This window comes from Mustela nigripes, chromosome X, assembly GCF_022355385.1.
Source record: "Mustela nigripes isolate SB6536 chromosome X, MUSNIG.SB6536, whole genome shotgun sequence".
In the NCBI taxonomy this organism is placed as follows: Eukaryota; Metazoa; Chordata; class Mammalia; order Carnivora; family Mustelidae; genus Mustela; species Mustela nigripes.
In genome coordinates this window covers 38,870,858-38,883,836 of record NC_081575.1, presented here as the reverse complement: position 1 = coordinate 38,883,836, position 12,979 = coordinate 38,870,858, and the positions used below count along the sequence as shown (strand labels likewise).

General features: G+C 34.6%; 1 protein-coding gene across 1 annotated transcript in view; it reads left to right on the top strand.

Moving 5' to 3' along the window:
* Positions 1 to 12,979, top strand: part of COL4A5 (collagen type IV alpha 5 chain) — a 244,700-nt gene that overhangs the window by 209,929 nt on the left and 21,792 nt on the right. Inside the window, exons 38-41 of the mRNA XM_059385657.1 lie at positions 249 to 329; positions 1,655 to 1,753; positions 2,274 to 2,324; positions 3,537 to 3,722. Of these exons, the coding sequence (XP_059241640.1) occupies positions 249 to 329; positions 1,655 to 1,753; positions 2,274 to 2,324; positions 3,537 to 3,722 (417 nt within the window). The remainder of the gene's footprint in view (positions 1 to 248; positions 330 to 1,654; positions 1,754 to 2,273; positions 2,325 to 3,536; positions 3,723 to 12,979) is intronic.

Sequence of the window (12,979 nt, the reverse complement as noted above, 5' to 3'; positions counted from 1 at the left end):
GGGTGTTGAGTTTGCTAAGTTCTTTATAGATTCTGGACACTAGTCCTTTATCTGATCTGAGACTGTGGATAAATCACTTTAAAACTTAAAATTACCCTTAAAAATGTCCAGCAAATACCAGCATCCTCCTTGCTTTTTCCCCCATTCTTCACTGTTTCTGTGCTAACACTATAAATCGTAATTTTGAGTTGTAATTCTTAAAACAATGCAGTTTTTATTTCATTATTAAATTGAACTCTTTATTCTAGGAACCCCAGGACTTCCTGGAGCAAAAGGTATTAATGGTCCTCCTGGGAACCCTGGCCTTCCAGGAGAACCTGGTCCTGTAGGTAAGTATAAAACCTAAGGATTAGTTGTAACTAAGGCTCATATTCATTTTGGGAAAGTCAAATCATTTCTGGGAGCTGTGAACATTTTTAAGACAAGGAAACATGATGATCATTCACTTAGTTCTACTTGTTACGTACAAAGTGAGCAACTCTTTTTTTTTTTTTTCCTTAAGATTTTATTTACTTATTTGACAGAGAGATAGTGAGAGCAAGAACACAAGCAGGGGGAGTGGGAGAGCGAGAAGCAGACTCTCCACTGAGCAGGGGCCCACTAACATGGGGCTCAACCCTAGGACCCTGGGATCATGACCTGAGCTGAAGACAAACGCCCAGCCGACTGAGCCACCCAGGCGCCCCTGAAGTGAACAACTCTTAGTAAAAGTTACTTAAAATTATTACTTTGGAGCCTTATTTGAGGGTTCTTCCCAGGGAGAGTTATTTCAAGTATCCTGCAATTAGTGGAAGGTCTGTTGTTTTTCAGAATAGCAAAGGATAGCAAAGTAATTCACTGAATTCTAAAGCAAGTCACTTCTCTGGCCCCATATATGAGGCCTGTAATAGGACGCCATTCCACCTCCACATCTTACTCTCCTTGATATTCTAAAGCTAGATTAAAATGAGAAACTGAAAGTTTTTGGATACTGAGTTTATAATAAATTTCTTCCTTATTCTTACCAGCCTTTATTTCTTATGTGCTTCTTTTTCAAAAGATTTTGTGTTTTTTTTTATAAATTTATTTATTTTCAGAAATACAGTATTCATTATTTTTTCACCACACCCAGTGCTCCATGCAATCTGTGCCCTCTCTAATACCCACCACCTGGTACCCCAACCTCCCACCCCCCGCCACTTCAAACCCCTCAGATTGTTTTTCGGAGTCCATAGTCTCTCATGGTTCACCTCCCCTTCCAATCTACCCCAACTCCCTTCTCCTCTCTAACACCCCTTGTCCTCCATGCTATTTGTTATGCTCCACAAGTAAGTGAAACCATATGATACTTGACTCTCTCTGCTTGACTTATTTCACTCAGCATCATCTCTTCCAGTCCCGTCCATGTTGCTACAAAAGTTGGGTATTCGTCCTTTCTGATGGAGGCACAATACTCCATAGTGTATATGGACCACATCTTCCTTATCCATTTTATTTTATTTTATTTTATTTCTTTTCAGTGTTCCAGCATTCCTTTTGTGATTTAAAGGGGTGTCTCAGAGGTACTTTGTGTCATTTGAACGGAACTATTTGAGCTAGTATGGAAAGAATGGGGGATATAGAAGGAAAGGGAATTGGGAGGATAGGTATAAGCTTCTATACCCTATGCTTTTAGGTGGTGGAGGTCGTCCTGGGCCACCAGGTCCTCCAGGTGAAAAAGGCAACCCAGGTCAAGATGGTATTCCTGGACCAGCTGGACAGAAAGGCGAACCAGGTGCTCTATTTTTTATCGTTCCTAATTTTCTAATTTCTTCCTTGTCTTCTTTAACTTTTGCCCTTTTTTAACCCACAATGAAATTATATCTTCTTAACCTCTAAGCTACTACACACTTCCCTTCCTACGTATCTTCTTACAATCTATACTAAGAATATTACTTCACGTTTATCAGTCAGGATACCTCCTTCTTATAAAAGCTCTATATCCTTTCTTGCCCAGGTTTCATGTGAAGTAACCCAGCTGCTTTTATCTTTTCTGCATGACTTTGTTTCACTATGAAATCTATATTCCATTTATAGATCTGTATGTATACAAAGATGTATTTAATGCTTATCACAAGTAGAATATGTTTTTAAAGTTTTCTCATGTTAGAATTATGGTTCCGTGTTGGAAACAAATCTTCTGCATATTTTGTATAACATTGTAGCACTCAGTAAACAACTGAACGATCCAAAATAATTTGTCCTTGTTTCATTTATTATTATCTGTTTGAGATTTTTGGTTTATGCTCTGACAGGTCAGCCAGGCTTTGGAATCCCAGGACCCCCTGGACTCCCAGGACTTTCTGGTAAACTTTAATAAAACATACTAGATCAGTCCACATAACGAGTATGTGTTCCAGTACATTTATGTTTCCATCTCCACTATATACTGTTATAAAATGCACATACAACCCAGAAAACTCAAAGCTAAACTTACAGCTTAAAGCAGTTCTTAATTAACAATTTAGTAGAAAGAGTTGTGCTATATAAAATGCATTCTTAAAGAAATTCATTGATTTCATAAGTAAATGCTGAGGAAATGATAAAGAAAGCAAATTTGTAGAAAGATGTAGATTTCACTGATTTTTTTAAAAAGTCTTTCAGCCAGAAAACAAAACAAATCAAAACAAAACACTCTTTTCTTCTCATGGAAACAAAACCAAGGTAATACTAGGAAACGGTTTAGAAATCTGTACCAGTAATAAAAATAGAAAACTTTGTATTAGTATGCATCTTGTGTTTTGGGTGGGCATATGCTCATACACATCTTTGTGCAATCTCTTGTTCTAACTTTCGTTGTAAGCGCCAGAGCATTAATTGAATGTCTAAATGTGTGTGCAGATATGCTTGTTTATGTTCTGAAATGCCCATTAGCTACTCTATGGATGTTTTTTTCAAACTACAGACATATTGCCTAGAAATTCCTATATCCTTCCCATGATCCCAATGTCAAAATCATTACTTTGATGTGCTACTGTTACATCACTTTCAGTCATGTTGGTGGTATAGAAAAAAATGTTGAGAATAGTTTGGGTTAGGATTCTAAATCTTGAATACAATTGTCTCCAGGGACACACAGTAACCATTGAAGATCCATATCTTCATTAGTCTCAAAATTAGCCTCAAAAGATATGTTTAAGGAATTTCCTGCATCCATCTCTAACCTATTTGTGCCAATACTTTAAACCTTTCTATTTTTTTGTTTTTGATTTTCTTGCAGCTATCAGTCATGTGATCATTGCTCTGTGTCCTAATACAAAGGATATCTTTCAGAATCCAAGCTATTATTGTTTTTATATTTCTATACATACTCTAATAAATATTTCTGATAACAGTTGAATATATTTCATAAAAGGAATGGGTTTTTTGGACGGGTGAGGGATTTGGTGGGAGATAGAACTGATCCTGGCAAATCCCATCACTTGTTCTAATAAGAATGAATAGATTTAGCCTCACAGGCAGGCCTATTACAGGCAGTATCATTTAATGTGTTTCTTAATGTCACTTTGCTTTCCTAGGTCAAAAGGGTGATGGAGGATTACCTGGCATTCCAGGAAACCCTGGCCTTCCTGGTCCAAAGGGAGAACCAGGCTTTCAGGGTTTCCCTGGTGTGCAGGGTCCCCCAGGCCCTCCTGGTTCTCCAGGTCCAGCTCTGGAAGGCCCTAAAGGCAACTCTGGGCCCCAGGGTCCTCCTGGGAGACCAGGTATGTACATGAGTGGTAGGGTAATGGTCTGTATATTCATTAATTTATTTCCTTTTGCTGGCAGGTTATTCAGTCTTTAGGACTTTAGATTCTGTAAGAACTCCTTACTAATAAATAACTTATTTTTTACCTAGCTCCATCCATTTCTGTGGCATCTAATAATTATTTTCAGTAATGTCTTTCATCATTTACTTAAAGTTGCTAAAACAAACCACTTGGAGGAAAAAAGGAAATGGTGGATTTATTAGTCTTTTTATTAAACATTAAACTATACTGATAACCTGGCAGCAAAATGCCATCTGCATTTTTAATGTGAGCTTCCCAGCATGTCATCACAGAAAGCATTTTAGTGATCACCCCATAGATGCTTGCGGTCCATACCAAAAGTGTTGCTATGGTTCTGTCGTATGATCAGCAAATGTCACCAAACACAATAAAAAAATTTTATCTTCTCTAGGAACTAGGCAATCAAATTTGTCTTCAACATCACAGCATGATTAAATTGAATAGCAATCTCTTCATACCAGCTTCATGTCTCTACCTCATTTGTCTTGTGTTAACTGCTCTTTTAGTCTCAATTTGCATCCAGTGTTCACTTTTCATTTTGTGTATGTGCTTTGTCACTTCATTTTGCTGTTTGGAAATGCTTGTTTTCATCAGGGATTAATGTCGCTGAGCCCAACACTGGTGACAGATTATTAACAGACTTTTGGGACTTAATATTCAGTTTTTATATTTTGAGATATTAAAAACTTGGCCCTCATTGAAAGCTTAAAAAGAAACAAAACATTTATCCTTTTTGCCTTTGAAAGTCTCTGACTCATTTTTAAAATGTATTTAAAAATAAAAATCTCCATTTAAATTACCATAAACTCTGAAGTGATTGGAGTTAATTTTAGTAAGATATGCTCTGAAAACATAAATAAAATGAGATAACATACTTTGTTCAGAGGATCATTTTCAAAACCAGATTTTATCCTATCTGAGTTGGCTGTTTATAGAAGGTGTTGATAGTTTTACCTTGTTTTACTATTGAAGAAAACCAGTGAAAACCACCTCAGCCGTATTAACTCTTGCATGTCAAGAATTGACACCAATATCTTGCTTGTTATGCATGTTATGTTTGCATGCATCAAACATAGCTTGTTATGCATGTTATGCTTGCAATGTTATATATGCAATAATTACAAAATAAACCAAACTGTTATCATTTTTTATAATTGGCACTCTGATTATTTGTTCTTTACTGGTAATGGAGCTCACTGTATAACATTTTAGTGAAATTTGTCAACATAAAGTCATTAGTCACAAAGGTGCTTTTAAAAATTTACTGTTTCTAAATAGCAGGAAGAAGAACATCTACCTGATGAGTAGTTTGTAACTTCTCAGTTTGTTCATAAACTACAAATTAAAATGTAGTTTTAAACCAAGTTGATCTTAGAGTTAATTATTTTTGAGCTCATGGTAATGATTATTATAAAACCATATATCACATGTGCTATCTTTATTTTAGTGCTGATGCTAAGTGGTAATAATTTGGTTTATCTACAGGTGCATGAATGTGAACTTCCAGAGTATTCTTTTATTGAATTAAAGTTTAACTTGAAAGAAGTTAGAGTAATGCTTTAGTTTCTTGATATTGCTAACAATTTTGATATTTTTCCTTTTTGTTAATGATGACATTGGGCCTTGGTGAACTTTGATCCCTATCCAGGTCCTCCAGGTTAGCTCCTTAACTCCAGAGTAGTAACTGCATGAACTTTGAAACTTTTCTTAAATATATATACGTATATATATACACACACACACACATATGTATGTATATGTGTGTATATAGTTATACATATATACATGTATATGTATACATATATGTATATGTGGTATATGTATATAATTCAGTATATAATTCCTCTCTCTCCATATATATATATATATATATACCTACCTAATATTTTCAAGTGCTTACATGTATTTTAAGAGCATATATGCCAGTTCAGTTCTTACATGTTGGTCTATCTCTGAAAGTTGAAAGAACTGTAGAGCCCAATATTTCTATTGGAATAACCCCAAATTACCTAGTTAGGAAAACTAATTTAACATTTTAAAATTCATATATTTTTGTCATTTTTAGTACCCAAACACTTATAGTACCCAAAAATTTATTATATATTTTAGCTTTACCTTCAGAGTATAGTGTATTTCTTATTTTTGTTTTATATCAATGTAAATGAAATCAAACTATCCTTCAAAAAGGCTATCTTTTTTTAACTTTTTATTTAAATTCTAGTTAGTTAACATAGAGTGTAAATTAGTTTCAGTTATAATTTAGTGAATCAGCACGTAACAAATAATAGCCAGTGCTAATCACAAGAAGTGTACTCTTTAATCCCTATCTACTGTTTCACAAAACATCAGTTTGTTCTCTATAATTAAGAGTCTGTTTCTTGGTTTGTCTCTCTCTTTTTTTTCCCTATGCTCATTTGTTTTGTTTCTTAAATTCCACATATGAGAGAGGTCATATGGTATTTGTCTTCCTCTCACTGACTTATTTCACTTAGCATAATACTCTCTAGTTCCATCCATACCATTGCAAATGGCAAGATTTCCTTCTTTTCTTTGGTTCGGTAATGTGTGTGTGTGTGTGTGTGTATTACTCTTCTTTATCCCCACATCAGTCTGTGGACATTTGGGCTCTTTCTATAATCTGGCTACTGTAGATAAAGCTCCTATAAACATCAAGGTGCATGTATTCCTTTGAATTAGTATTTTTGTATTCTTTAGGTAAATACCTAGTAGTGCAATTGCTGAATCATAGGGTAGTTCTAGTTTTAATTTTTGAGGAACCTCTGTACTATTTTTTTTTCCACAATGGCTGCACCAGTTTGCATTCCCACCAACAGTGTGAGAGGGTTCCCCTTTCTCAATATCCTTGAAAAGGCATTCTTTTTTAAATAATATCTATTATCAAATCCTGCAAGTATGCAATTCTTGACTTGCCACAACTCTTGTAATTTCTCAAACCATCCCATCTTCATATTTTGGGTTGTCACAAAGTTCTAAATTCCCCTGCCATGAAAATGAAGTGATAGGTACACAGTAAAAAAAAAAAAATTCCATACAACCAACACAGATTAGAAGCCTCTTACTCTTGTTTGAATCGTACGCATGTAAACATTACACACCAAGGAACAGTTACCAGGAGCTGTCCAGTGGAAAATTGCTGATTCACAGTGAAAGATGTTAACCTAATTCGGAGTAAAAGGAACCACAAATAGTTGAATGTGTTTATTACTTCAAGATAAATAGATCTTTTCAAATTTCTAAGAAGGAACTAAAATGGCGAAAAGGTATATTCTTGAGTTCTGACTGTAGGGAATGGCAGGAAATATTCTTTTATGAATTAAAGTTCATAATTTTTCAAGATATTTTTAGGAAGCCAACTATCTCTATCTGAACAGATTCCCTAGTTACTTACTCCTACTTACTACTTCAATCCTTCCACAAATGCATTAATTTCATAGAGCCATAGAGTATCTGATCTAGAAGAGACCCAAGTTTTATACTTAAGATATATTACTCACCAGATACTTGTTAAAGATGGCAAGACAGGTTTTATTTAAGACTATTGTAGTAGGGGAGAGACAGTTGCAAAAGAAACTGAGTTCAACTGAATAAAACTGATAAATGGGGATATATAGTCAAGCAGCAGAGTGAGGGAGTCAGTGGATCAAAAGTTATTCACATGAAACGTTAAGGGTAGGTAGGTTCTTGCTAAACTGGCCTAATAGAATTCTTGCTAAAGTCAGTCCAAAGACTTAGACATCAAGATTGAGGGATAAGGGACTTGATCAGATATCAGCATTGCGGGGATTATCCATAAACTGACTTGCTAAAGGATTCTTGCTAAAAGTAGACTTTAGCATACCAAGTAACAGGGCCCAAGGATGATAATAAGGCTCAGAGGAGAATAAGGTTGAGAATAAGGTTCAGAGGAGCATGCTTAAAATCAAGGAGAGAATCTTCATTGCATATGAGAAAACTGAGGCCCAAAGATGGTAAGAAGCTTGCCCAAGGTCATACTGTTTGTCACTGGCATAGCTGGGAATCTGGCTTAGGGCTTGCCAGTGCTCTGTTAAATATCTGTTTTGCTAGTAGCATATATCATCCTCCAACAAAGGCAGTTGTATGGGTCAATGCTTATAATCTGGCTTCTTACTCTAGTTATAAGTATAATAAGTGATGAAGCAGAACTCCTTTTGCCATTTTATTAGCTTCTTAGTTATAGCAGACTGGACCTTGCCTCCACTCTGGTTTTCTGTTACTGCATAAGTTCCATCAATTCCTATTAACTGCTTCTTGTGTTTTTCCGAAATGGATGTCATCAAAAAGATTAAGACAAGTGCATACTATTTAACTATCACCATGATAAAAAGAAAATTTAGGACATACATTGAAGTAATTTTGAGTACTCCCCTGTCTGACTTGGATAAAAGTTGGCTGCTTTGATCACTTCCAGATTTTAATGTTGGCCAGAAAATTGCTTTCTTCTGAGGTACTAGAATATATTCAAAGAAGAAACAGGGAAGTAGCCATATCACTTTAAAACCAACTTGATCCCTTATTTACCAGATGTACTATAAATTACATAGTTATTGGAACCTGGTATCTACAGTGTTCTCTTTACAACAGTGAAAACTGGATTTAAAATTGATGAGCTCGGGCGCCTGGGTGGCTCAGTGGGTTAAGCCGCTGCCTTCGGCTCAGGTCATGATCCCAGGGTCCTGGGATCGAGTCTCGCATCGGGCTCTCTGCTCAGTGGGGAGCCTGCTTCCTCCTCTCTCTCTGCCTTCCTCTCTGCCTACTTGTGATCTCTCTCTGTCGAATAAATAAATAAAATCTTAAAAAAAAATTGATGAGCTCTGTGTGTTATACACAACTGATGAATCATTTAACACTACATTGGAAACTAATGATGGTACTATATGCTGGCTAACTGAATTTAAATAAAAGTAAGCTAATAAAATAAAATTTGCCGATCAGTTCATCAGCTTGTCTTTAGTTATTACCACTTATGAATAAGACTAAGTTTTTTATTTTGTTTTTTTTCTTTTTTCCAGTTAAACTTTGTTAGGTCATTTAAGAAATAATAGATTGAGAGCTTCATGTACAAAATTGACTTGGCATATAACTCATTAAATTTTATCTCTTGAAAATTAAGATCTTAGAAGTTTTGCTATGATGTGATCTGAAGTTTTCTTTGTTACTTACTCAGACCAAAATACATATTTCAGTGACATTTTTCTAAGCATTCTTGTTATTGGTCCTTCTATAGCAAATACATATCTAAAATGTCTAATCAAATTCAGAATTATCTTAGGTAGGAATTCTGTTTTATTTAACTAATTATGTGGCCAGACTCTCAAACTGTGGTCTTGAGTCAGTTTGCTGTATGTGGTTTAGAAACCACTTAAACAAACAGAACCCAATTTTTAGCCTTCTGAATTTCAAATTATCAAATGCTGTAAAAGTTTTATTACCTGGCAGTGATAATAATCTTTTATATTTATGTAATGTGCCATCATTTACATCATATAATGTACTTTTATTAAAAGCTCTTTGAAGGCAGAGTTAGGGTGCAGCTAATGTTTGTGTTCCCTGTAGCACCTTGCACATAGCAGATATCAGGTCTTTATTTTTTAAATGGAATTTGATCTTTAAAACAACTCTATGAGGGAGGTTATGGCAAATAACACTGTTCCCATTATGTGGGTGAGAAAACAAGCTCAGAGAGACTGAATTGTCTTCAGTCCCATGGACGTAAATAGTAGAATCAAGAACAGACCCTAGGTCTTCTAATTCCTAGGATTCAGTGCTCTAGCACAGTTTATTCTCTTTGCTAAGCTCAGTGTTTATAAATCATAGCAAGACTTCTAAGGAAAGGAAATTGTGTTTATAGTTAACATTAACCAAGAGTTGTCTTATTTATAGGCTTTTTATCTTTTTATTTAATGATCCTTCTATTAATAGTTAATAGCCTGATTTAATATGGGCATTGAATAAGGTAAATGTGATATTTTCTGTGGTTTGGGGTAGGATATTGCCTGTCAGATATTTTTAATGTACCCATTCACTGATGGTCTTCACAATTTTGGAAAATTTGGCTCTTTATTTTAACAATCAGTGGTGAATGAATATATACTGGCTCTTTCTCTTTAAATAACTTGTAAGTAGTAATTCACAGAAGAAAGCTTCTTGATGAATTATGAAGAAAATCAGAATGTGGCTTCATAGAATGGTTTTTAAAGAAGGCAAATAAAAGTACAGTTGGTAATGGCCATTGCGTACTTTTATTTTAATTTCTCTATTAAGTCGCCTGTGATCTTTGTATTTTTGTCTAACGAGGCCTTTAAAGTTAAGTGTACCTCTTTGAGGCAGTCTGACCATATCAAGAAATTTGTACCTTGGGTTTTTACTAAGGAGGACAGAGGCCAAGATAAATGTAAACATTTATCCAAAATTATCCCTTTGTGAAGGGAATGGAAGGCAATCAGCGAAATGGTACTGTCTTACCAACTTTAATGCTTGCAATGCTAACTTTTGGAAAGCCACAGTAGCAGTGTTAACATGATATCTTTAGTAGCGTTTTCCATTTTTTGGATTAATGAAAACTAGCAGCTTATTTCCTGTAATAAGCTCTATTTGAAAATGTTTGGCTCTCTATACTCCTGTATGGTTCTGTTTGCATACTGATTACGCTGTAGGTATGAGAAATGCTGGCAGAGAGGATTATTGTTTAACTTGTGCTATAATGTGAACCACTTCTAACTCATAATCTTATTTTGTACTGTGTGATGTCTGATACTGCTAACATCGATCTTTGGGCTTTGGTGAACTCTGATCTTCCCAGGTTTTCAAGGTTAGACTCTTCACTGGTCAATTCTTTTTTTTTTAATGTTTTATATGTATGATAAGAGAAATGTACTTTTTTTTGCTGTAACTCAGAAGTCATTGAAGAGGGCTGTTATCCTCAAATACTACCTGCTCTGGTATTTAACATATTGGTGAAGGTAATGTGACTTGTTTATAATCAAGTTTGAAATGACACGAGGTCTTTGTAGTTTGAAATTTTTATAATCAGTAATCCATATGTGAAGACATGGTGAATTTTAAATAATTATATTATCTTTAATACTGCATTAAGATTTTTAGACAGGCATCTGGTGTATTTTTAACCTCTACATATTGATTTTTGTTGCATGACGTTGCTCCTGATACGTGTTTATGTCGCTCTTTTAAGAAATGGAAGAGGGTTACTACTGAATACTACTCAAAATAAAACATATATGTCCCTTAAATAATTAACAAATCATTAAATTTGAGGGACTCCAGAATGGCAGGTCTGAATTAATAACATGTAAATTACCCAATATTTTTTTTTTTAATTGCAGAAAGAGCAATGACCATAACATACCTAGTTGTTTTTTGTGGTTTTTTTTTCAAATATTCTGATAACTTTTCAGACTGAGGAAGAGGATTATAAAAGATTTCCTTTTTTCCTGATCTTAATCCTACTTTCTCATTGTTAGACTGCTTAACAGGTAGTTTAAATTTTTTTTCCCAGAAAGACAGTTTACTACCGGATTTTGAGTCCAAATTATACATTATCAATGAAACTGATAATTTTGCTTAGAAAACCTTGTCTGAGGGTGTGAACCCAGCAGTTGCTCTTCTTTGTTTATTTTAGTGCAAAGTACTCCAACCTTTTATGATTGGAAAGGGAATTTCTAAGTGTTTCTGCCTGGTTGCTGGCCTTGGGTGGCTATATAATTTAAACTGTTTAAAGATAAAACAATTGTTGTATTGTTGTGGACCTGCTTCCTCCTTCTCATATGCCAGATGAATAGTGTTATATTATGAAATCACATAGAAATAGCTGAAAGTTTTAAAATGGGCTCATATTTTAAAGATATGTTCTTACTTTCAGTTTTACTAGTAATGAAGGTAATGGTAGGAATAATAATTTGTAAAAACCTCTTACATAATTCTTACTGTGTACCAGGCACCATTTTAAGTAATTTATATATACTGTCTTATTTAATCCTTGGATCAACCTGATGAAGTAGATACTATAATCTTATTTCCATTTTATTTTTTTAAAGATTTTATTTATTTATTTGATACAGAGAGAGAGAAAGAGAGTGAGAGCGGGAACATAAGTAGGGGGAAGTGGGAGAGGAAAAAGAAGGCTTCCCAAGGAGCAGGGAGCCTGATGTGGGGCTCTATCCCAGGACCCTGGGATCATGACCTGAACTGAAGCAGATGTATGTGTAATGACTGAGCCACCCAGGCACCCCTCTTATTTCCATTTTAAAGAGGAGGAAATTGAGGCCAAGGAGATTAATAAACTTCCTAAGGTCTAACAACTAATAATTATAGAAGCTGGGATTCCAACCCAACATTTCAGCTCCAGAGTCCAGCATTCTTAATCCATATGCCATGCTGCCTTGTTAGCATGTAGTCATTGATTCAAGTCTTAAGAGTATTGGAAGGGAACTAACTGAATTTTATCTCAGATCAGAAAAATGACCTTCTGTCCATAGGTAAGCAGGAACTCAAGTATTCTAAATTCATTTGCCTATGATATTTCCTTCAAAAGTAATCACTACAATCACTACATACCTTCCTTTTTTGTTGAAACCAATAAAAAACTAAGATCACCAAAGAAGAAAATGCATAAGTGCTAAGTGTTGCCTGTTCATCATTTAGTGCTTCATACTTCGTTTCTTAAGGCAGAACTAGTTGGTCTTAACTTCAGTTACTGCTTAGCAATCAAGTAACAGCTATTTCCCACCTAGCGACAAAAGATGTGGCCACTGATAATATCTTTTTGGTTGTTTAATGGACCTGATATCTTCATTTAGAATGAAAAGTTAAAATATAGTATAAGGAAAAGAGCTTAGCAAAACCCATTTTAAATAATTTCATATATTCCCAAGACATATGCAGAATTTTTCTTCAGAAATATTTAAAATGCAAAGAATATGAAAACATGCTTAAAATAAATTCAAAAGTACTATATTGAATTAATAAATTTCTGACACTAAAATGTTACCATATTTTTTTACAAGAAACCCATTTTATTTTATTTTATTTTTTTAATGATTCAATATTTTAATAATTGAAATAATTATTAACAACTTTACCACAAAGAAAGTCCTAGATCCAAGTAGTTTTACTGGCAAATCCTATCAAACATT